The sequence below is a fragment of the Fukomys damarensis genome, unplaced genomic scaffold (assembly GCF_012274545.1).
Source record: "Fukomys damarensis isolate Sample0158 unplaced genomic scaffold, DMR_v1.0_HiC HiC_scaffold_18, whole genome shotgun sequence".
NCBI lineage: Eukaryota > Metazoa > Chordata > Mammalia > Rodentia > Bathyergidae > Fukomys > Fukomys damarensis.
The window spans coordinates 29417541-29441107 of NW_022900930.1; the positions used below are offsets into that span (position 1 = coordinate 29417541).

The 23567-nt window shown below is 32.6% G+C and overlaps 1 protein-coding gene across 7 annotated transcripts in view; it reads right to left on the reverse strand.

The window, feature by feature from the left end:
* Wdr17 (WD repeat domain 17) overlaps window positions 1–23567 on the reverse strand; it is a 98129-nt gene that overhangs the window by 62198 nt on the left and 12364 nt on the right. For 5 of the 7 annotated variants that reach the window (XM_010629805.2, XM_010629807.2, XM_010629806.2 and 2 more), the window contains exons 2-5: window positions 19492–19614; window positions 13189–13317; window positions 8822–9005; window positions 4538–4768 (exon numbers count right to left, since the gene is read on the reverse strand). In XM_010629805.2, coding sequence (XP_010628107.1) covers window positions 4538–4768; window positions 8822–9005; window positions 13189–13317; window positions 19492–19557 — 610 coding nt within the window. In that variant the 5' untranslated portion in view covers window positions 19558–19614. Of the gene's footprint in view, window positions 1–4537; window positions 4769–8821; window positions 9006–13188; window positions 13318–19491; window positions 19615–23567 lie in introns of those variants that run through there. The other 2 variants (XM_010629803.2, XM_033765431.1) reach the window with 2 other exon arrangements.

Genomic DNA, 23567 nt, shown 5'->3' on the forward strand with positions numbered 1-23567 from the left:
CTTTACCAAAAAGCATCTACTAAATTACTATTTATTATGATACTGATGCATGTGAATACAGTTAATCATTAGAAAATTAAGAGAGGTTAAAAAATGACTCATTAACCAAGATTTACTAGCCTTTTAAAAGTACATTTTAAGTATTTGCTTGTGCCAGTTACTATTTATTATTTATTAAAAATATTCCAGAATGTAGAAACAAATCCCACAGTAACACAAAACAAGAATTCATAATGTTAATGCTATAATATCTAAATCATGTTGTTCTAATATCCTCTTGCTATAGTCAAAATCACAACAAACTTTATTAATCATTTTATTTAGTATCGGTATTTTTGATATTTTTATTTAAAAAGGCAGAAAAATGAATCTACAAAATTTTACAGCTGGTCATTAGAACAGCAGATGATAATATTTTCATTCATATTTATTATATATTTATATCTGTTAATAATATATACAAAAGCAGGCAAATTTGTATTCTCTGATAAAGACATAAGCAGGTATAATGAGTAGATCAATAATGAGATAATACTGATAGTTTCTATACGAGAAAAAATTAGCAAAACACTGAGGTTGAAAAAAGGCAAGGGTAATAAATAACGCAGCTGTTAAATATTTGATTTTGAAACGAGGTAGCTGGATCAAAGAGGAAAAATACAATTAAAGATTACACAAAACACAAGGTCCACAGGATAAACAAACAAACCAAAATGTGCTTTTCTAGAATTTGTATCAGAAATCGATATCTTCTGCATGATTTTAAAATACAGATACAGTGTTACATAAACATGATATCATTAACAACATTTTTAAGATTAAAAAAATGTAAATTTTCTTAATGTGTACTGGTGAAATAGTAAACAACTGACCAAAGCCAATTCAATTTCAACATTTCTATAATGAACATTAAAAAAAAATAAGTTCTATGATGAACTTAGTCTAAGAATACAACTTGCAAATGCTAAAGCTATTTGCCATTTCCAAATTTTTTTGTTTTGTTGTGTTGTGTTTTTTGACAGGGCCTTGTTATGTAACTCAGGCTAGCTGTGAATTCACTATGAAGCCCAGGCTGGTTTTGAATTTGCGGTATTTTTTATCCTACTGTATCAGCCTGCCAAGCGTGGGGAATACAGGCATGTGCTACCTTGACTAGCTACTTTGTTTTGCTTGTGTTTGCTCTAAAATCCTCTTACAAGAAATTTTCCATAAAATTCAGAAATAAATGGTGTTTTCTAGGTTGATTAGGAGGAGGCTTAAAGTCTATCTAAACCACCTATGAAATTCTCCTACCTTCAACATGTACACACACACGCGCGTGGGCACAAATATACACAAATATACATACAGAGCATAGTTTAGAAATCATATATTTAAAATAATAGCTGACCTACATGAGAACAGTACTCCAAGACTAGCTGTAATTCCAAAAGAGACAAAGTCTAGACAATAAAGAGCTGTAGGTCATAGTTTCCTGCAAGGGCCTGGAGGACAGAAACCTCATGTTGTAAGATAGTACTAGAACCATCTTTGTGCCAAAGAGTTTTGAAGAATATGAAATTGCCAACTCCTCATAAACACTAGAAGCCTATCAATACCATTATTAACTTCAACAGTTCCAAAGTTTCAAACTCACAATCTAGAACAGTATTAGAATTATAAGTTAGGGTTTCTGTCATAATCAATTAGCTCATGTCTAAGCAAAAGGAAAATATATAATAGGATTATATATTTCATCCTATTTTGCATGTACTAACTGCTAAATAAATCCCATGGAATAAGGGAAGTGAAGAAGTCTGTGTTGGTTTTTTATGATTTGAATTGTCGAAGTCTTTGCAGATGTCCTAGTTAAGGTGAGGTCCTTAGAGCGGGCCCTAATCCAACATGATTGCGACCTCATAAAAAAGAAAACTCGGACACAAACACATGCTGCCAGGAGGCAAGGAACTGGCAGAAGCTACGGAAAGCACTGCATCCTTCTTTATTGCCTCTGGAGAAGGCCCTGTTAGCACTTTATTTCACATATTTTGTCTGAAGAATTGTAAGACAAGAATTTTTTGTTGTTCTAAGCCATTCAGTGGGTACATTTCTATATCAGCTCTAGTAAACTAATACATGAGGGCATCAAGAGAAACAACACTGATGACTCAGGCAGAGATGCACAAATTACTTTAACAATTGGTTGAATTATTGGAAAACAAATCTTCTACAAGCCTCATAGCTCAGACTGCTCAAATATCATAATCTGTATCCTGATATAAACCTAGGATACAGAAAATCAAAGGACACCTTTATTCTTCCTGATTCTTTCTATGCCAAAATAACTATATAATGTCTGAATATTTTGGATCTTAGCTACATAATGCAATGTCTTATGGCTTTATTCCTTCAAAAATAATGATAAAGCAAAAAAGAGAAAGATCTAGTCAATGAAAACAGATGCCTACAAAGACAGATCACAGAATAGTAAAAAAAATTCAAGAATGCAATTTAGAATAATTTAAAAAAAAGACCACTCCTCGGAATCCTCTTCAGATCTTAGTCATCATACAGATTCCCTGAAAAGAAAGCGTGCCCAGGGATAAGGGAAAGGAAAAGAATATATATAAGAAAAGGAAAAAACAGAAACAAAGTCTTTGTAAATAGGAAGGGGTGGAGGGGTGAAAAGAGGGCAGGGAAATGGGGAAAATAAGAACCAAGACACATCATGTAAAGATACAAATTCCCAATGACAACTGCCATCATGTTGTATACCTAAAATGTACCAATAAACTTCATGATTTAAAAAAAAGAGAAAGTGTGACCATTCTGATGGAACCTTTGGGTGCAGAACAGCCAGTAGTTAAGTGAGGAAGCATCTTTACAAAGATCTGGTTAAATAACCCAGAGAGCAGAGCGATAAGAGGAGGAATCACTGAGCTCACAGCCATTGTCAGTTAACTCCTGAAACTTGAGACTTTCCCCAAATAAAGGGTACAGGAGAGAGAAGTGGTAGTCACCTAATCGAAACATAGAAAACCTGTGAACTATGTGGCTTACTTAGTTACAAGCTTTTATGACAACTGTAGAACACAATCTGACATAAAGGATGTAACAGAGGGAGTGGCAGTGTAGAAGTCTGAGACAAAAAATTTAAATGAAGCAATGGTCACTGCTGTATGATTCTTCTTCATACTAGTCGCCAACAATAGATGACACTGTTCCATGTTAAATTGGTAAAACCCAGAAAAACAGAGGACATGTACAAGCAGAAAAGGAAGGAGATAGAGAAATACATGTCCAGTATCTAATTTTACCTTTTCTTAAAGGTAAGTAATAGATCCTACTTAAAATATGTTTAACATGGAATGCCCTCAATGGATGAATACTTTTACATTATCATTTTTTTAATTTAGGAAAGATTTAACATTTCACCAATTCCTCTGTTCGATGAAAATTCCTTTTTCTTCTATTAATGTCAGGTAAATTGAATGTAATATACTTTGCAAAAGAAACTATCCTGAACCTAAGAAAGTACTTTAATCTAACCATCTAGCCAACCATATACTAAGAGAAATGCCAGATGGTTAAAACGTGTAAGTTAACATATTTATGTAAGAAAGGAGAGCAATTCTGGTAATTCTTTACTTCTTAAATTATATTTTTGTTATTGCTTACATTACAAAAATGAATATAAATTCATTTCTCAGACACTTTCATCCAGCTAAACTAATTAACTAATAGTTCAAAGAAATTGTTCCAATTCATTCCAGGTTTAAGGCATTTGTTAAGGAGCTATGGTATCAGAATGGTACAAATGCCCAAGTACTTTGGAAGTGTGTTAGTAAGCCATCATATCTTCCAGCTGCATGTCCTTGTTTATTCAGGTAATTTTCTTAGTAAATGTGTAACATAATGCATCGACTTGAAAAGTACCAACACTGGACAAGTGATTGATTTGGATTAATTCAAAGTAAGCCTTCATAGCTGAGTTGAATGTATTACAATCCCTATAAGTAAAATTTACTTTAAATGAACATTTGGCATCAGCATAATATTGAATAATAGTTTCACATCTATTATTTTAAATTTAAAATGCTGCTACTTAGGGCTTTATGCACTGTAGTTTGTAAACAATGTCCTCCAAAGGCTGATGTGTTAAAGGCTTGATTGCCAGCCTAAGGCACTCTTTGGAGATGGTGAAATCTTTGAAAGGTGGTTCCGTGTGTTTTGGAGTTATTGATGCTGTGCGCTTGAAAGAGATGATGGACTCTGGCCCCTTCCTCTGCTTTCCTTCACACCCACGTGAGGCGAAGGAGCCTCCTCTTCCATGTGCTTCTGCCGTGATGCCCTCTGTAACCAACCACAGGCTCAAAACAATGGAGACCATCAGACTGAAAGCTCCAAGGCTAACCCAAAAACATTTTCTTATTTTTAAGTTGATTCATCTGAGGTATTTGCTATAGTAGCTGAAAGCATACTACTATATGTATGTAAAAAAAAAAAGTATATCTGCTATGAAAAATATAATTTGAGACCAGACTAATGAAATTCTTACCTGGCTGGAAAATTGACAGACTTCCATCAATATGACCAAACACAATTTTCCCCTTTTTGTGAGGATGCCATCTGAACATACAGACATCAGACAAAAAACTATGAGCATCTCTGTGTACAATTACTCCACTGTCTGTCCCTGAAATGGTCCAAACGAACAGTGGGCCTCGGTAGGAAACAAATGCTACAGCATCATCTGCATTCCAACACCAGCTAAGAGAGGCAGGTATTCCTGGAATGAATTAAACAGATGTACATGTTAGCAACTTATGGCATAAGACTGTACCATTAAATACTTGATGCCTTGTAGGTTTTTAAAACCAACTAAAATACAAAAACAAAGTTCATTACTTTAAAACACATTACTTTCTTAATTGATAGTTATTTTCTAAAATAATCATCCCAAAGACAACAATGAACACATGCACAAAATTTTCATTATAAAAAGAAAAATATCTATTTAATTTCAAGTGTTACTAAAATGGTCATGTGCTTTATGTACTCAAAGAAACTTACAGTTTTGTATTTAAATAATACATGTTTTTAAAAAATACATACTTATTGTATATTTGTCTCTAAGACCATAGCTAGATATCCTACAAATAAATACTTTGGTTTCTCTTCAGATCATATAAATCTTTCACCTTTTTAGATATCCTACATATAAAAGTTAATATAGGATAAAATATTTTAAAGATCTTAAATATTAATTGATGAGAGATATCAGGTGTATAAAAAGATAAATGCAACTGTGAAGATTTAATAAAAATGAATTTAATGTGAAATTCCATGTGTTTTCAGGACTTGAGATTCAAATTTTAGTTTTGCCTCAGATGAACTAAACAAATTACTTTCTCTCTCTAAACCTCTATTTTCTCATTTATAAATTGGAAATAATAAATATAACTGACCACTTGTTTCACACGAATGTTTCAAAAAGATAATAATGATGTATATAAAAGTAGCTTTTCAACTACACAGTGGAGTGCAAAAGTTAATAATTAATGTTCTTGCTACTGTTGTAATCAAACAAATTATATTAAATAAATGTTATGGGAAGTTTATAAGGGGGAGACACAATCACTACATCAGAATCATGAAGTTGAATCTATCAGATAATATGGAGTTAGGGTCCAGGATTCAATTTTTAACAAGTTTCTCCCAATTATTTTGGAGGAGTAAGGTTTGGGAACCACTGGAATACTGTCATAGAAAGAAATTAGGGTTAAAGTACACTTTGAAGGAGAGGTAAAATTTAAATATATGGAGAGAAAGTATTTTCATAAAAGAAAAGGTATGAATAAAGACAATTTTGAAAGATTCTGGTTTGCAGTAAGTGCAGTTTGTATAGTCTATGTTCTCCAACAGGAAGAAAACGGAAACTATTGCCCAGTTCAAAGAGGGACACACAATAGGAACTCCATAAATATTTGCTTAGTGTACGAATGAATGAGTTCGTGGATAAGTACTATAAAAGTGTATGTAGTGTTAGGAAGTATCGACAGAAGAGCTCATTCAATAGATGAAAGTTACTTTATATAGATCAAATCACCATAGCACAATTTAAAGACAATAGAATGTTGCCTCTCTGAATGCACATTAGAGAAGACATCTAGGAAAGTGAAGCAACCAGAAATGTGTCAAATTACAATAATAGAAAATATCTCTATGATGGCTTACTATATACAAGTACTTCTAAGAGCCCAGGAAATACCAAATAATTTAATTCTGTCAAAAATATCCTTAGATATTTTTACTTGAAATATAACATTTCTAAAGTTGGTGATAACATTTTACTTTTGGATAGACTAATACTTATTGTCATTTAAGTATATTGCTTCACACTAGAAAAAAAGAAGAATGAAGTGGAAAATACAGAGGAAAGATCAAGATCAAATATGGTATGAAGAAGTAGAGAAAAAAATTTACTTAAAAAAAATTTAGCAGCATAGTATGTAACAGCTAAAACTTGGAAACAGCCCAATTGCCCATCATCTGGAGACTGGATAAATAAATTCTGTGTGTGTGTGTGTGTGTGTGTGTGTGTGTGTGTGTGTGTGTGTGTGTGTGTGTTTATAAAATGGAGTACTACTCGCTGTAAAAAGTGAAAAACTACAGACATTTATAGCTAGATGTCTGCACATCTAGGTCATACCCTCAAGTGAAATAAATAGGACACATGTAAATACTGAAGTTTCTCTGGTGTGAGCTACTGAAAGTGTAAATAAGGATGAAAAGGTATAATAGATTATGTGAAACAGGAGGAAAAGGGGCAAAGGAGAAGGGGAATTTGGAAGGGGTAGAGGAAAGGAAAGAAGGGAAAGGAAAACATATGAGAAAATTAAAAAATGGAAACAAAGTTTGTAAATAGGGAGGGGTAGAGGGGTTGAAGGGAGGGCAGGGAAATGGGGGAAAAATAAGAACCAAGTTATATCATGTAAAGGTACAAATTCCCGATGATGTATGTAACTGTATGGTATACCTAAAATATACCAATAAACTTAATGAAAAAAATGTGTAAAAGATAATGTGAAATAAGAAGAAGAGGTCTAAGGGGAAGGGGAAGTGGGTGAGGTAGAGGAAAGGAAAGGGAAAGTAATAAATACGAGAAGATCTGCACAATTTAGTGAATGAGTGAGACTGTCTCAAAATTAAAAATAAAAATGAAAAGCTGGGGAATAAGATCAATGTAAAAGCCGTGTTCAACCCCAGTATAAATAAATACATGTATAATTAAATACATAAGTCTTACATAAAGCTGGATTTAAGGTAGCAGGAAGATATATTTTTGATTGATATAAACAATACTAGAATAATCTGAAGGATTTCTGACTGGTGGAGCAACAGATATGAACAGAAAACCTGAGGATACATGAAAAATTCTGACTGAAGCTACCAATCACTATTTCTACTTATATATCAAGAAGCTTGATACTGAAAGTCACTTGGTTTTTCTCACTGATGTACTAAAAATATTCAAAATTGTTAGTTACATTATGGGTAACTCATTGAATAGTTAACTTTTCAAAAGTATTTTGGTTAGAGATTGGAGAAAATTTTACCCACAGTCTAATACACTGGTGATTTGCAAGTGAAAAATAATAAAACATGGAATATGAATGTGGAAATAAAATTTAGCTTTCTAGTTTTTAACAACTTCATTTGGAAAATATTTTTAAGACTATAATTGTTTTTAAATTGTAGTATTTTCATGATATTTTCAGCATTCCCTATGACTTAATTTGAAAAGTCAAGGAAAAAACAAGATAGTACTTTAAATATATCTCTAAATTCCAAAGGAAATTTAAAGATAATTGAATATGAGCTCCCAATATTGTTGCTACATGGTTAGGTGGATATTATAAATAAATTTTGAATAAAACAAAGTTAGTGAAATTGTCATTTTCAGTTTCCTATCTCAAAATTATTTTCATTATTTTTAGAGAATAAGCTCAATTTGGACAATATATCCAGCAGTAGCTTACAAAACCCTAACAAATAATTGAGCTATACTTGGTACTTAGAACAAGAATAAATCATCATGATATTCAACACAGGAAAACAATTACTTAACTCTAACATAATAATGGAGCAAGATTAAATAAGGTTTCCCAATTTCTAATACTAAGTAGATAAGATATTTAAATTAAAAAAGACCTATTTGTATGAACTAGGATTTTCCAGTATGGCGTACTGAACCCAGGGCTTTTGCACTGAACTGTACCTGTAGGCCTTAATTTTTTTTTTCAGACAAAGTCTTCCTAAATTGCTAGGTATTCTAGGATGAGTTGGAACGTGTGATCCTTTTGCTTCAATCTAGCAGAGTACTGGGATTATAGGCATGTACCACTACACCAAGCTGAAGTAGGAATTTCTCTTTTAACCAAATTACATATAAGGGAATGGAATCAGCTCGACAGGTTATCAGAAATATGCATAATAGTCTTCATATGTTACAGATTTTAATATCATAGTGTACAAGGAAGGCTTTTTAGTTGTTAAGAAAATATTTTCTGGTTCTATTTATTTTGGAAATATATTATATTTAAATGTTAAATGAAATTATTTAGCATTGACTTTTTAATTAATCATGTTATGACTATAATTATTTCATGATATGTTTTGATTTGTTCACATGCATGGGAGTCATGATGTGAAATGTATTTCTTATGAGGGTTATTATTAGGAAGTCTTAAAACACTACAACCTAAAGTAATAAAAACTAATAAAATGCTTATTAAGATAAAAACATTTCATTAAGTAAAATAAATCTGTTATAAAGTACCTTTTGTATTGTTGAGTTTAGCAATGACTTTTTGTTCTGCAACATTCCAAATGATCACTAAATTATCGGTACTGCCACTTGCAAACAGGTCAGGGTTATGTGGGCACCAAGAGATTGCTGTGATTGTTTTTTTATGCTCAGACATAATTGAATGAAGTTTGAATTCATTATAATGGTGATCCAACTAAAACAAAATATATAAATAAAACACTTTAGTGCACCTTTTTGGATAATACACTATTATTAAACATTACGTTACATAAAACAAAATCAACATACATGAAAAATAGTTCACCTAATAAAGATATGAATACAATTCAAGCTTTGGTCTACATTCTAGTATAGTTAATCACCTGACTATTTGGAAAAAATCAATACATTTAATAAATTGTTTTGCATTTAAATATGAATAATCCAGAGCTTAATTACATTTTCCATAGTTGTATCTATTTATCAGGGTTAAACACAAACCTTTGGTTTTGATTTTTTTTTTGCAGTTTTCTACCTATGTTTAAATAAAAAAGAGTTAGGTTAAAGAAACCTAACTTCTCATTCTTATGTTATCAAGATATCCAATGGTTTCAGAGTAATGATATCATTGAACATTTTTTGGTTTTTTTTTTGGTACTGGGGACTGAACTCAGGACCTTGAGATTCCAAGGCAGGCGTGGACTGAGCTAAATCCCTGGCCCTCATTGACCGTTTCTTAAAACGTTACAGTATTTCAGAGAGGACATTATGCTATATTTGCATGTGTAAGTGGATGACATGAATAACCAGCCTTCTTTATTGGATTAATTACTCATTTTAGATTATATTTTATTTGGATTGTATTTTTATAAGTAACGTTGATCTTTTTTGCTGTTGAAGTTGGTCTTTTTCCTTTAACACATAATGAACCTTTCAACCAAATTCAGGGTTTAAAATCATTGTATTAAATATTATACCAACCTTTCTTTACCTATAAAATTGGAGAAAAATTAATGTGAATTTGAGTGACATACATGATCATACCACTGATATCTTGCCAGACTAATTTGATATTGACTTCCTTTTTGTTCATTCTGAACTAGTTTGTCTAATAAGAAAAACATTTGTCTGCTACAGCCTTAAGCCTGCTGTTGATTAGCCTGTAATGGTCTCCCCACTGACTTGCTCACGGCTATTTATTCACCTATTCAGGCCTGCATTCAGAAGCACCTCTACTGAGAGATGTTTTCAGATTTTGACATCAAAATTCACAACTCTCCCAAAAACCTATTCCATGACTCTATCTTATGGCCTATTTTATAACCTTTTATAAACACATTTATTTGTGAAACATATAATATTTTTAAGTACTGGGGTCGAACCCAGAGTTGATGTATACTATTAAGCTACACTTTTTAATTTAATTTATTTTATTTTGGGACAAGGTCTCTAACTTGCCCAGCCTAGCTTTGAAATGATTGTCCTTTTGCCTCTGCTCTCAAATAAGCATGCACCACTACACCTGGCTATTTAGTTATTGTATGACTGCTCACTGTCACTTGTTCTTACTAAGAATGTGAGTTTCACAAGAAGAATTTGGCCGATTTTTTTCATAGTTGCATTTCTAATGTCAAGTTATACTCAGTCAGTAGAAGAGATGATATTTAAAGAAGAAACTCTTGCACTATAGTTTATCATTGAAGTGATTTCTAATTTTAGCTATGAAAAATAATGCTGCAGCGAGTGTTTTTGTAAATAAGACTTTGACTAGTTGTTTTTAAAAAGTTTTTCGTTCATAATTTATTTTTCTTTCTTGGACAACTTTGATGGAAACATTATTACGGATAACCCAGTAATATTGGTGTTTTCCTGTAATTCACATTGCCGCAATAATAATTTTAAGTTGGCCTATTTCATTATACAATTGTGTTTTCTATATATTTAGAAAGGAATAGATTTTTAGGTTTTCAATTATTCAACAACCATAAAAATCCTATGGTAAATATTGTTAAAGTAACTAACAGAAAAACCTGCTACATATGATAGAAATTCAGAAGACTATAAAATAAATGTTGCACATCAGTGACCTTCATAGACTTTATCATACATACTACCCATACATTATCTGTAATCACACTGTAGGACATTGAATTATTTGTAGAAATTAATTTGTTAACAGATTCCTGTTATATTTGTAACTCAGTATTATGAGACTGTACTGTTACATTGAGATGTATCATAAATTACAGCTAGATTACCTTTATGCAATATATTAGTGCATTATGATTCATTGGTTAAATAAAATATTTAATGTCATTTAAAAATATCACTTAATAGTTCAGAAAACCTGATAATACATCACAGTCATTATGTGAATATGATACATTATTGGACTTTGATGTACCATGTATAAGATGCTCTTTAATAAGCATTCCCTCTGAATATAATTATAACATTTTCAATTTACATAGCATAATGTTCAATACACTTTAATTTACATGATCACATTTAAAACAATATTTACTTACTAAGACTGTAATCTGTAACTCTCTACTGATGTGCTTTGTAACAAGGTGTTATAGTGGGCATTGTAATGAATTATCACTTGAGTTTATTTGCATTTGTTTCTATTCTATTCAGAATAAATTTTACTTTGTTTCAGTGTTTGATAAGAAATTCTTCTGCAAAGGTTTTTTTGTATTTATAATTTAAGCTTAATTGCCCCAAATATTTGTTATAAAATATCATCATAAAATTTCAGACACATACAAACTTAAAAAGTTAAGTCCTATATACATCACCTCAGTTTCTTAACATCTTTGCTTTTGAGAGGAATAGTTTTCTTGCCTGAGAAGTTCCTCTTCTTCAGGGAGGAAACAAAAGACAAGAAGATATGGCTTTAAGACTAGGGGAGAAATTTTATACAAGGAAATTGGCAGCAAGAAGCTGAGGAGTACATGCAGAGTTTAAAGGACACAGATGAGAGAAGAAAGGAGGTGTTTGGAAAGTACACTGTTTTCTTACATACAGCAGGGACAGGAAGTGAAAGAGCACAAGTTGTACTAAAATTACACTTTCACTGCTAGGTGTTCCAGTCTTGATGAACAGACATTAAACGATTTTATTCTATGTTGCAGAAATTGAACTCTTTTATGGATAAATACTATAATTTCTTAAATTTTCCATAAGCTATAGCACTATTAATCATGAAAATATAGTAATGAAAAAGGCCTTTAATTCAGAATAAAATATTACTTTTTTACTTAACTGGAATGAGTTGATGTTTCAACATTTTAAAAAGTAGTTCAAGACATTTAATGAGTGTCTATTAAATTCTTGAGCGTGTAAAAATTTTAATAATTAAAAAGTGAGGGTGATTTATTTCTAGTAAATAGAACTGTGTAAAGAGATAACACATTTTATGAGATCCTTCACAAATAAGCAAGGTGAAGAAACAAATTCAAAAATGCTTTTGTACCTTCAGCTGAAATTTGAGTTGAGAAAATGCTCTGTAAACAGGTAATGTAGGCAAACTGAAAAATTAGTGAGAGCAAATGTTAAGACATGAAAGAATCTGAGATATTTTTAAAAATGAAACTTTTGTTATGTCTATAATATAGAGTAAGAAAGAAATACACAGGATGATCATGAGAGACCTTGAAAGTCACACTGTCAAGTTTGGATGTGACATTTTGAAAGAAAATTACATAATTGATAATTAAAAATATTAGACTTTAAATGATTAATTACACAGGGATGAATTACAGGGAGTCAAATTAGAAGTAAAGAGTCTATTAGGAGAACATTATAACAGATCAGGAGAGAAGGATACAAAGAAGATACTGAAACACAAAAAGTACTAGTATCTCCTTGGTTACTATGGGCACAGAGTGTAAGAGAAAGAGGGAGTCCAAGATGACTTTTGTATCTACCTTAGGGGAAAGTTTAGTCAGTAACTTGAGATTCTGGCTCTGTTAAAGGAGAAAGAGGACTTAGATTTAAGATGTATGTGGCTCCTCTGTATGCAAAGATTTAAATAGTCATTGGCTTTCTAAATTGGGAACTGGTAAGAGATGAAAGAATGGAGCCAGGATAGAGAGTAGTTATGAAGATTTTTCTCCCAAGAATATTTGTAAATATATCTGTCCTAATTCTAATATAATGATCTCTACTACACTATCCATAGTCTCCCACTGGTGTTTTCTTGTATCAATTTTACTAATAATTTAATAGTATGATTTGACTTTTTCTAAATGTTTAAAGAACGCAATACAGTAAAAAAGCAAAATGTAGAAAATACAAGCATTAAACTGTAGCGTTATGCTTTTCATGAGACTGATACTTAAATATTAATTTTACCTACTATAATTAAAACAGAGAAATTAGTATTGTTTTACCTGATAAACATAGATAGCCAGAGTCGCACAATAGGCAAATCTGTCTCCACTGGCAGCACATACATCCTTATTCCATGGCTGACATCCAGCAGCCAGCAATCCCACTTGCCTTACCTGGGACATATTTGCCTTAAAAAAAACAATTTTGAGAAAATATCAATTATTTTTGTTATCTGATAAACTACTTACCATTTTACATGTCACCCCAATCCTTATCTGTATGCCCTAAAAGAAAAGTTTTACCACAACCATTAATCTTCGCCTACATTTTTAGAGGGGTTAAAATTCTCAAATCTATATAGACATCAAGATAGGTAATTTAATTTAAAGAAGCACAAGATCATAAAATGCTAACCTATGTACGATATTTAGTCGGTTGAGAAGCCTACTGAAGTGAGAAGTTCTGATCCGATCTAAACAGCCTTAGCATCACTAGTGAGAGCACTCCCATGTCGGCAGACTGATGGATTTCCCAGAAAAACTGAAATAAATGTCTTCTGGGAAATGTAAGTTTAAATACTGGCAGTTCACATAATAGAATAAATTTCAATTTCAAACACTACTGGCCAATGTTGGGAGTACTGTGACCTCTGTTAAAGAGTGTCATGGTTTTACATGGATGTTTCTCACAGAAACTATTTGCCTATTCTTACTGAACTCTATTCTGGTTGTTATGCCTATCACTGAGACTGAGGTACTGAATTCCCTTTGATTGTAGAAGCATTTATCCCTTCAATTAAGTCAAGTTTGTTCCCACATGTTTTGATGGTGTCCTATTAGGCGCAGAAATGTTTATAATTGTTATATCTTCTGGGTATTGAATTTTTTAAATTTTAAAACATTCTTTTCTCTCATAGCATTTTTAAACTTAGTCAATTTTGATTCATATCGTGTAGTCATCCTATGTTATTTTGATTACTGTTTGAATAGAAAATGTTTATAGCCTTTCAATTTTATTCAATATTTGTCTTCAGATAAAAGCTGTTTATTGTTCATTTTTCTCATTGCTGGGGCAAAACATCTCACACACAAAAATTAAAGGATAAAGGATATTTTTGGTTGTTTCAGAGGTTTCAGTCCATAACACTTCCAAGGCAGGAACATCACGGAAGAAAGGTATAATGGAGCAAACCTATTCACATCATGAGAGCTGAGAAGCAAAGAATGAGGAAAGAGCCAGCAAGGTGCATACTCTCTAAAGGTAGGTCCTGAGGAATCCCTGCCAACTTCACCCCACCTCCCGTCAGCTATGAACATGAGCACATTAATCCACTCATCAGTATAGGGTCTCCACGATTCAATCATCTTTTCAAGAGTATTTTGATTCAGTCAAGTGGATGATTAAAAGGAAATGGCACAGCTGGGTGTGGTGGTGCATGCCTGTAATCCCAGCACTCGGGAGGCTGAGGCAGGAGGAGGGTGTGGTGGTGCATGCCTGTAATCCCAGCACTCGGGAGGCTGAGGCAGGAGGAACACTGTGAGTTTAAGACCAGCCTGGGCTACACAGTGAGTTCCAGGTCAGTCTCAACTATATAGTGAGACCCTATCTCAAAAAACAAAAAAACCCAAAAAACAAAAACAAAAACAAAAAAGAAATGGCACAAATTAGAGCAAGAGTAGACAGCATAAAGTTGAATTATTTTTTAAAAATCCATTCTGCACATCTATTTTTTGCTTACAGTTTAATATATTTTTAATTTTTTAATATTTTGTAGAGTGTGTGAGACCCCGGTCTGGATTTTTTTTGCATATGTATTCTTAGTTATTCCAATACCATTAGTTGAAAAGATTATCTTTGACCTACTATGATGCTTTTGTTCCTTTGTCAAAGCTCAGTTAAGAATATGGTGAGTCCATTATTTTTTAGTTGTCAATATTTTTTGCAAATTACTGCATAGTTTTATTACTGTAGCTTTATAATAAATCTTAAAGTTGGGTAGCACTAAACCTCAAAATTTGCTCTTTCAATATCAAATAAACAATGCTGGATCTTTTGTTTCTCCAAATAATCTGTAGAATCAGTTTAGTAATGTCCACATGATAGCCAGCTGGGATTTTTATTGGGATTTTATCACACCTGTAGACTAAATTGGAAAAACTGCCATCTTAACAATACTAAATCTTATTCATGAACATAGAATATGTTCACTACTTTGATTTCCTTCATGGAAGTTTTATAGTTTTCTTTATTCACACTTCTTAGACTTATGAATAAGTATATAATTTGGGAGGGAGACATTGACTTTATTTTTGATGCTACATTTACATCGTCAAAATGTTTTTTTTTATTTTCTAGTATTATTTATATTTTTTGTGATAAGCAGACATGCTGTAATCCTGTAAAAGGATGTGCTTTAAATAGGATTTTAGCAATACAATAGCAAAGTATAGATGCTGGGAAGGCACTCCATAGCCCTGTCCTTAGGTTTCAGTTTTTGAACCAGTGCTCCTCAGCTACCACCACCACCACCACCACACTCCTTAGGTACAAGATGGCAGTAGGCAGCTGGAATTGCTCATCGTGGCAACCTAGAGCAGGCTGGCTTGGATATTCTCTTTTCTACAGATAGGTAAGTCTCTGATTAACAACCACAAAAACAGCATCTCATAAAAGGTTGGAAATGCATCCATGATTGGTCTTCCTGATGTGTGTAATATTCAGACTTCTTTACACCATCAATTCATCAATTCTAGTTCAGGGTTTCCTATGCTGGCAGTAGTTCACAGAGATTTAGGGTTCCGTTTTTGGGTTTCTCCTGCAGTAAGTTGTGATTCTCCATCTCTCAGATTTTAGGGGTAATGATTTGTCACTGTGATAGCAATTCTGTAATGAACCTAAAAACCTAAAAAGAGTTGTGGATTTTTCAATTTGTTCAGCTTTTTACTCTTGTTAGGATGAACTGGTGACTTCTATGCTCTGTGCATACTGGAAGAGAAATGAAGTCCTCTGCTTACTTCTTACGTATTAAAAATTCAGGTTTATTGAAATCTATGTCAGTAAGTCTATTAGTAAATCTTGATTTATTATTTTTTAATTCCCCAAATTAGGTAACATAAGCATTTCTATGCTAGCATTAAATCTGGTGATGTCTTTGTTCCAACACAGCTTTTATAGCTCTTAGAGTTCAACAATTTAAATCCTTCTAAAATTCAGAGTTAATTTCCTTCCCCTTGTGTATTGATAAAAGATGAAATTCAGATTTAAATAACTTGTCTAAGTCAGCCATTACCATAATAATTAAGACAAAACAAAATGCTACTTTATTTTTTAAAAATCTATGATTGAGCAAAATACACAATTACCAATACAAATAATATTACATTTTAAAATTTGAATTATGCATTCAAACAACTTCTAGTATTTCAATTTTCTAGAATATTTTTTCAATGAGATTATAAATGTAACTCTACTGTATACCTAAAATGTACCAGTAAACTCAATGAGAAAAAAATACATAAAACTTTGTAGCTTGTATTAAGTGCTATCCACATTGCTGAGGAGATAAAATGAAATGGCCAAAAGCATTCATTATCTTTGTTGTCAGCACGAATGATTATACGATTAATGACTTTACATGACAAAAACAGAAAATATTGAACTGAAGGTACACTTTGCAATGTATATTTATAATTTTACATAGAAATCCTATAAAACATGTCATATATAAAGGAAAATAAGAATGCACAATTGTGACAAGTGATTCTTTTTCAGGTATTACAATAACCCTTTATTATCTTCACTTTGGAATATGTTTCATCTTTATGTGAACAACTTAAGAGTTTTCATGTCTCTGCCCAACATTTGTTGCTTCAGAAAATAATGCTTTGGCCCAAAAATAACACTCATACTTCTCTGATGGAGTACTAAACACTGCAGCTCTCTGAACAATGCAGATTTATAATGGATTCAAGAAGAAAGCCTAAGCATTGTGTCACCAGCCCACATGCAACTGACAATGTCAGTAACCTGGCAACTACAGCCTTTACAGGGATATTATTTTCATATTTTTAACATAAATTATTTTTTATTTTAATCTCATGCCATATGAAACACAAACTCTCATACACACACACATGCACACATTCACACACACAACTCTTTACCCTTAGATTTAATAGAGATATGGTAAAGATGCTTTGTACTATAAGTAAATAAAATGTAAAACAACTAGTGATAAGAGTATATCTATGTAAGTTTTGCACAGAAAAGCTTACTTATAAAATGATCACCTGTAGATAAAATATTTTACTTACATACTGTCTAACCTAAATAAAGTAAACCAAAATCAAGTTCATCTAAGTGTACAGAATGTATTTGAATAATTATATATTCTATAAATATTAATTATGCTAGAATACAAATGCCATTTTACCACTCCAATGACCAAATTCACATTTGTATGTCATTTTTTAAATATGACATAACTGAAAGACTGTTTTTAATTAAAAAAACCCAACTTATCTCTTCTTGTTGTCAATAAAAAATACTCAAAAGAACTCATGCTGAATGCTGATTATGTGGGATATATATGTTTATATACATAACTTGGAAAAAAGCTAAATTTTCAGAAGAAATTTCAGTCAATGTTCATATATTAATATGATTCATTTAGAATCATATATATAATTCTCATCTACATCTGCATAAGAATAATAAAAATGAGCAATGAGCTCAAAATGACAAAGATAAAATGGTAATTTTAGTGTTAGTTTATATCCAAATAAAAGAACAGTGCTTTTAATATGTCTCAGAACCAAGAATTCATTTACAAAGATCCACAGGAGTATTAAAGAGCAAGGAAGGAAAAATTTGAATCCCCATAATCTCTATAAGCTGTTCCAAAGCGATTTCAAAGAAAAATACATTTTAGCAAAAAATGTATTTTGCATTAACATCAGTTCCCTTGCTTTCCCAAATTAAACTATCACCTCTAGCACCTCCCATGGAGAAATGCAGACTACACTTGAAATCAAAACAAATCTTCCTTTAAAACATAAGAGGGGCCAAAGGATTTAGCTCAGTGGGTTCCGCTGCCTGCTTTGCAAGTGTAAAGTCCCAAGTTTGATCCCTGGTACCAAACAAAACAAAACAAAACAAAACAAAACAAAACAAAACAAAACCATAATAAATGCATTTCTTATTATAATTAAACCACACTTTTACATTAGAAATAAAGGATACAGGTACTATAGTGGTGTTTGTGGGTGTGGATGTGTGTTCATTGGGGCTTAAAATTAACCTGAAGCCTTTCTATTACTTAAGAATAAAGCTAGAATTCAGCATACAAAGCTATTCACTATTTATCAAGCTCTTTTCTGAAGAATGCTTGAGGATTCACAGATGAGTACTATTCTACAGAGTTAGACTTCCAGAGATGTTTACCAGGTTGTCCTACAGCAATGAGAAGTGTCTGAAAAAGAGCCCAAGAGGGGCCACACTGCAGAAGATTCATAAATATAAGAAATATAATGAGAAAATATGGTGTCACTGATGTGCTTAAAATGGGGATTGAAAAAACAAGACAGAAAAAAATGAAGTAATGCATATCTTAAACAGCACAAGTCATTGGACAAGGCCTTTTCTGTTCACAATTTAATCAAAAGAAACATTCAATGGTTAAGTATTAAATTTTCTATTAAGAAGGTAAACAAATAAAGGAGAAATCATATTTTTCTAGAATAAACCCATTTTAACATAGTTTATTTTAAGTAGTATTTGTTACAGTTGCAGTTATACATCAGAATACTATTTGCATCGTTAACAATGCAATTCATTTTGAAACATAATTGACCAAAAATGTATCAGATGCTCTCTCTCTCTCTCTCTCTCTCTCTCTCTCTCTCTATATATATATATATAGCACACTTCCTCTGAAGTTTTTTCAATTCCTTTGAAAATATTATTATAATATATATATTAGCATGTATTTAATTTATTTTATTAACATTATTTCTGTATATGAAATGACTTGAATATATTGCTGTTTTTGTACATTAATCACATTGTACAAAATGCCATTTTATTTTTCATGTTAAAAGACAATCTGAGAACACTACTAATAATTCATCTGAAACCAGGATGGATGCCTAGGAACAATGTCTTGTACTCAGTATATAATTATAACCACCCCTATATATTATATTCTAACCTTTGCTTAAAAACTTATCAAATAACTGTATTATTCACCCTCAGAATTTTGTAATGCAATTATGTCAACAATATAAGTGACAGAATACAGCTGCAGGAAACACAAAGTAGAAAAAAATCATAAAAATCACAATTACAGCAGAAATATATCTTACTCTTTGTAGTCCTTCATACCAGTCATCTTGCTCAAACCAATGTGAAATGTAAGTCATCCAAGCCATACAAAGTTTCTACTTTAGTCAAGGCAATTGGAAATTCAGCATCAGAATAGTCAGCACCTAAAGTAACAACAATGTGTTTCAACCAAATAAAGTTTACAAATATCTCTTTGGTGAAATGATGTTCAGTACAAGAGTCTAACACTGGACAAACATTTCAGCTGAAACAGTTTTAATAATTTACAAATAAGAATATTTCTTAAAATAATGCTCTATTCAAATAATAAAAAAATCAAATGAATATTATGTTATGTAGTTCCAGAAATGCTATATCAAATATTCTATTAGTTTTTTAGTTTGCAATAAAAAAAACTTAGGTTTAAGTTTTTCAAGAAATAGGCAAATGTTTTTTAAGAGTTAGCAAATTTAAAAGATAGTAAATAGTTCTCATGAAAAAGTATCAAGAAGTACCTATTGTGTGCCAGATAAAAAGGTATTAATTTTCACTGTAATGCACTTATAATAGTATAATAAATACACTGTGCCTGCATGATGACAAGATATGTATAACAATTCAAATTTGTGTTTTTGCCCTTAGAAATGTCCTAAGGGACTTGGTCGCCATTTCCTTACAAGGAAATGGATAGCAACCATTTTATGGGATGCATTTCTTTAGACCATGTCCAAGTTTCAGTAATATGTGCCTTTAGTTCAATTAACTACTAGTAGAGATGACAAACTTTCCTAGCACTGCCTATGTCAAGTTCATTCAACAAGCACTTTTGTATCTTCTAAGAAAAAAAAAGATAACACAATTCTTTGCTTTGGGGAAGTCACCATTTATAGCTACACACAAATAATCACTATCCAGTGCTAACAGATACAGATACTAAGATACACCAACAGGAGTGCCGGGCGTGGTGGTGCATGCCTGTAATCCCAGCACTCAGGAGGCTAAGGCAGGAGGATCGCTGCGAGTTTGAGACAAGCCTGGGCCACAGAGTTCAGTCCAAGAGCAGTCAGAACTACGTAGTGAGACCCTTTCTCAGCCCCCCCCCAAACAAAAGATACACAGACAGGAACAAAGGGATCTGTGAGAACTAAAAGAGCAGGCAGAATAGCCATGATCTTCACTCAAGAACACATCAAAATGTAAACAAGTTGAGGAAAAGACAAAACATAAAGGAATTAAGTAAAAGGCATATAAAGAATTGAGCAAAGATATTTAAATAATTTAAAGAAATTAAGCTGGGAGCTGTTGTAGTTTCTTGTAGAAGCAAAAGCCCATTCTTAAGCATTTTGGCCTGAGCTTCAAGCAGACATTACTGAAAACATTTAGAGATTAAGGAATCACAGTAAAGATAAAACTGTTTTCAACTAGTCATGGTGATACCTGTATTTCACACAAGTGCATCTATCTATGTCAGAACAAAAGCTGCCTTACTCTCTCTTTTTTTTTTTTTTTTTTTTTTTTTGGTACCAGGGATCAATCTGCTTATCAAAACACTCAAGTAACATATGGTCTGATTACTGGTCTTGACCTTCACATATCCTTCTGTATCTATGTCCTTGTCATAACCTCATCATGGAAAGACAATGCACTCCTGCTTATTGCCTTTGGGCTCATTGTATAACTGGCTTTGCTGAATTATATGTGGGCAGAAGTCACTATGTTTTACTCCAAGCCCTGGCTGTAGAGCTGTTTCTATTCATACCTTTGTGCTGTGACATCAACACAGAAAGAGCACTTCACATCTACCTCATCAGTCCAAAAAGTGAACGAAACCCCAAACTGAGTAAGATGACACATTTTCCATATTCTCTAAAGCTTGGTGTTAAGTTGCTTCTACTCTGATTCTACATTTAGATTTTTCCATCCAGTTTCACCTTACATCTCAGGCCAAAATATTGGTTTAATATTTTGGAATTTTGTTATCTGTAGGTTATTCTGTTTTGTCTAGTAAATTCTTGCCCTCCAAATTATACATTCTTATCCACTATATTAGCTGTAATTCATTCTCTTTCTCTTTCTCTCTCTCTCTCTCTCTCTCCCCCCTTCCTTCCTTCCTTCCTTCCTTCCTTCCTTCCTTCCTTCCTTCCTTCCTTCCTTCCTTTTTGGTATCAGGGATCAAACTAGGAACCTTGCACTTGCAAATCAGGCAGCGACACCTCTGAGCTAAATCCCAGGCCCTATTAGTTGTAATTTTTAGCATATTCTAGTCAGACTTCAATTCCTGTAACCCACAACACAATAATAATACTTATTTAAAACTTCCTAACAAATGAGGTGAATGAGTGAAATAAACACAGACCATCACTTATTCAACCATTCAGGGTAGAATAAAACATAAAATATTTGATATTGTTTGAAATAATCTTCTTTCATATATTTGTATCCATTCTGTTTGGAATCAAGGCTAGGCGAGGCGGAGAGAGGAGAAGGGAATGTAAAAAAAGAGGCTCAGGAAATGCTGATGTTCCTTATGCTGAAAGTGTTAGTTTGCCCAAGGGTACGTGGATCTGGGGTCATCTGTCTATTCTAAATATGAATATGTATTCCTCTTAAGGAATCAGGGTTAGTGGAAGGCAAACGTTAAGAGCAAACAATTTTTGCTGTTTTGTGAAACTGCCCATCTTAACTAGATTAAAAGCATAAAACCAGAAGAAAGTCTGAGTTAAAGAGAAAATATACAGCTTAAACAATGTGCTGTGAATAGCTGGAATGATTCTGAGTTTTGAAGAAGTAAAAAGTTGTTACTGACAAGTCTTTTGCTTCTAGCAACATCAAGTGTGTGTGTGTGTGTGTGCATGTATGCATGTACACACATGTGTATGTAGCATGTGATTGTGTTCCCACTGAGAAAAACTAGAAAAACTGGCTAAAATTTTTAAAAATTTAAACCCAAGATCTCAGGGATAAAGGATGCCTACAGAGCCAAGCTATCAAGTGTATGTGGTGTGTGTGTATATGTGTTGTGTGTGGGTGTGTGGGTGTTTGTGTACACATGTGCTTTCCCCTGGGAGAATTTGCTTATATAAAATAATAAAAGTATTGGCTGAAATCTTAAGAAACAGCAATAATTTGGTAACCTCATGAGGCTGGAGGGACAAAACCTGGAGTTCCGATTCTGCCAAGGAATGATGACTTGATATTACTGTCCTTTCAGTGAGGATCACCTGGGCGTACTTTAAGAATAACAAAGAAATGGACACAGACCATTCCTCGCAAAGACTCCAGCTTCAAGAAAAATTACTCAATGACTGGATTAAGATGATCTGTCCTATCTTAATATCTTCCAAGAGCAAAACATTTCTTTGGAGAACGATAACATTAAATGATTAGCACTGAATAAAATAATGACCAGATAGGCAAAAATTGGAAATTATGCTTTCACTTATAATTTAAAGAGCTAAAAATATTGCTCTCATCCTATAGTAACTAAGAGGATAATTTAAAACTCATAGTTATTCCTGATCTCATTAAAGAGCTGGAGTTACAAATCAATCAAAGAATTCTAGGGCTGGGGATTTAGCTCAGTGGTTCCAGTGCCTGCCTTGCAAGCGCAAGGGCTGGAGTTTGATCCCAGGTACTAAAAAAACAAAACAAAACAAACAAACAAACAAAAAAAAACACCCAAAGAAATCTAAAGAATGAGGAGACCTTTTGAAGAGACCCAGGACAGGCTTCCTTTTTGTATTGATAAAGAATGGGAAAAAGATGACTGCTATAAAATCAAGTAGGATAAAATCAGACAAAAATGAATTAATTCCCAAAGGCCAACTGTGAAGAAAAGCATTAGTTAGAAAACCTGGAAGTCTCATATACAAATTGAGTTTGCATTTACTTAAAAGATCTCCACAGACTTCAACTGGGTGCTTAGAAGTGTAGGGGCTGTCGGAGAAAATTACTCTCAGTGGCTCAGACATGGAAAAAACTAGTTACATAAAGTTGATAAGCATGAAACAGTGTGTACTTCCCTGAATCTTTATTTCATCTGAAAAAAAAAAAAAAAAACTCTCACTGTTCCAGAAAATGGGGAAAAAATAAAAGCAAATCCTTCATTTGCCTCTGG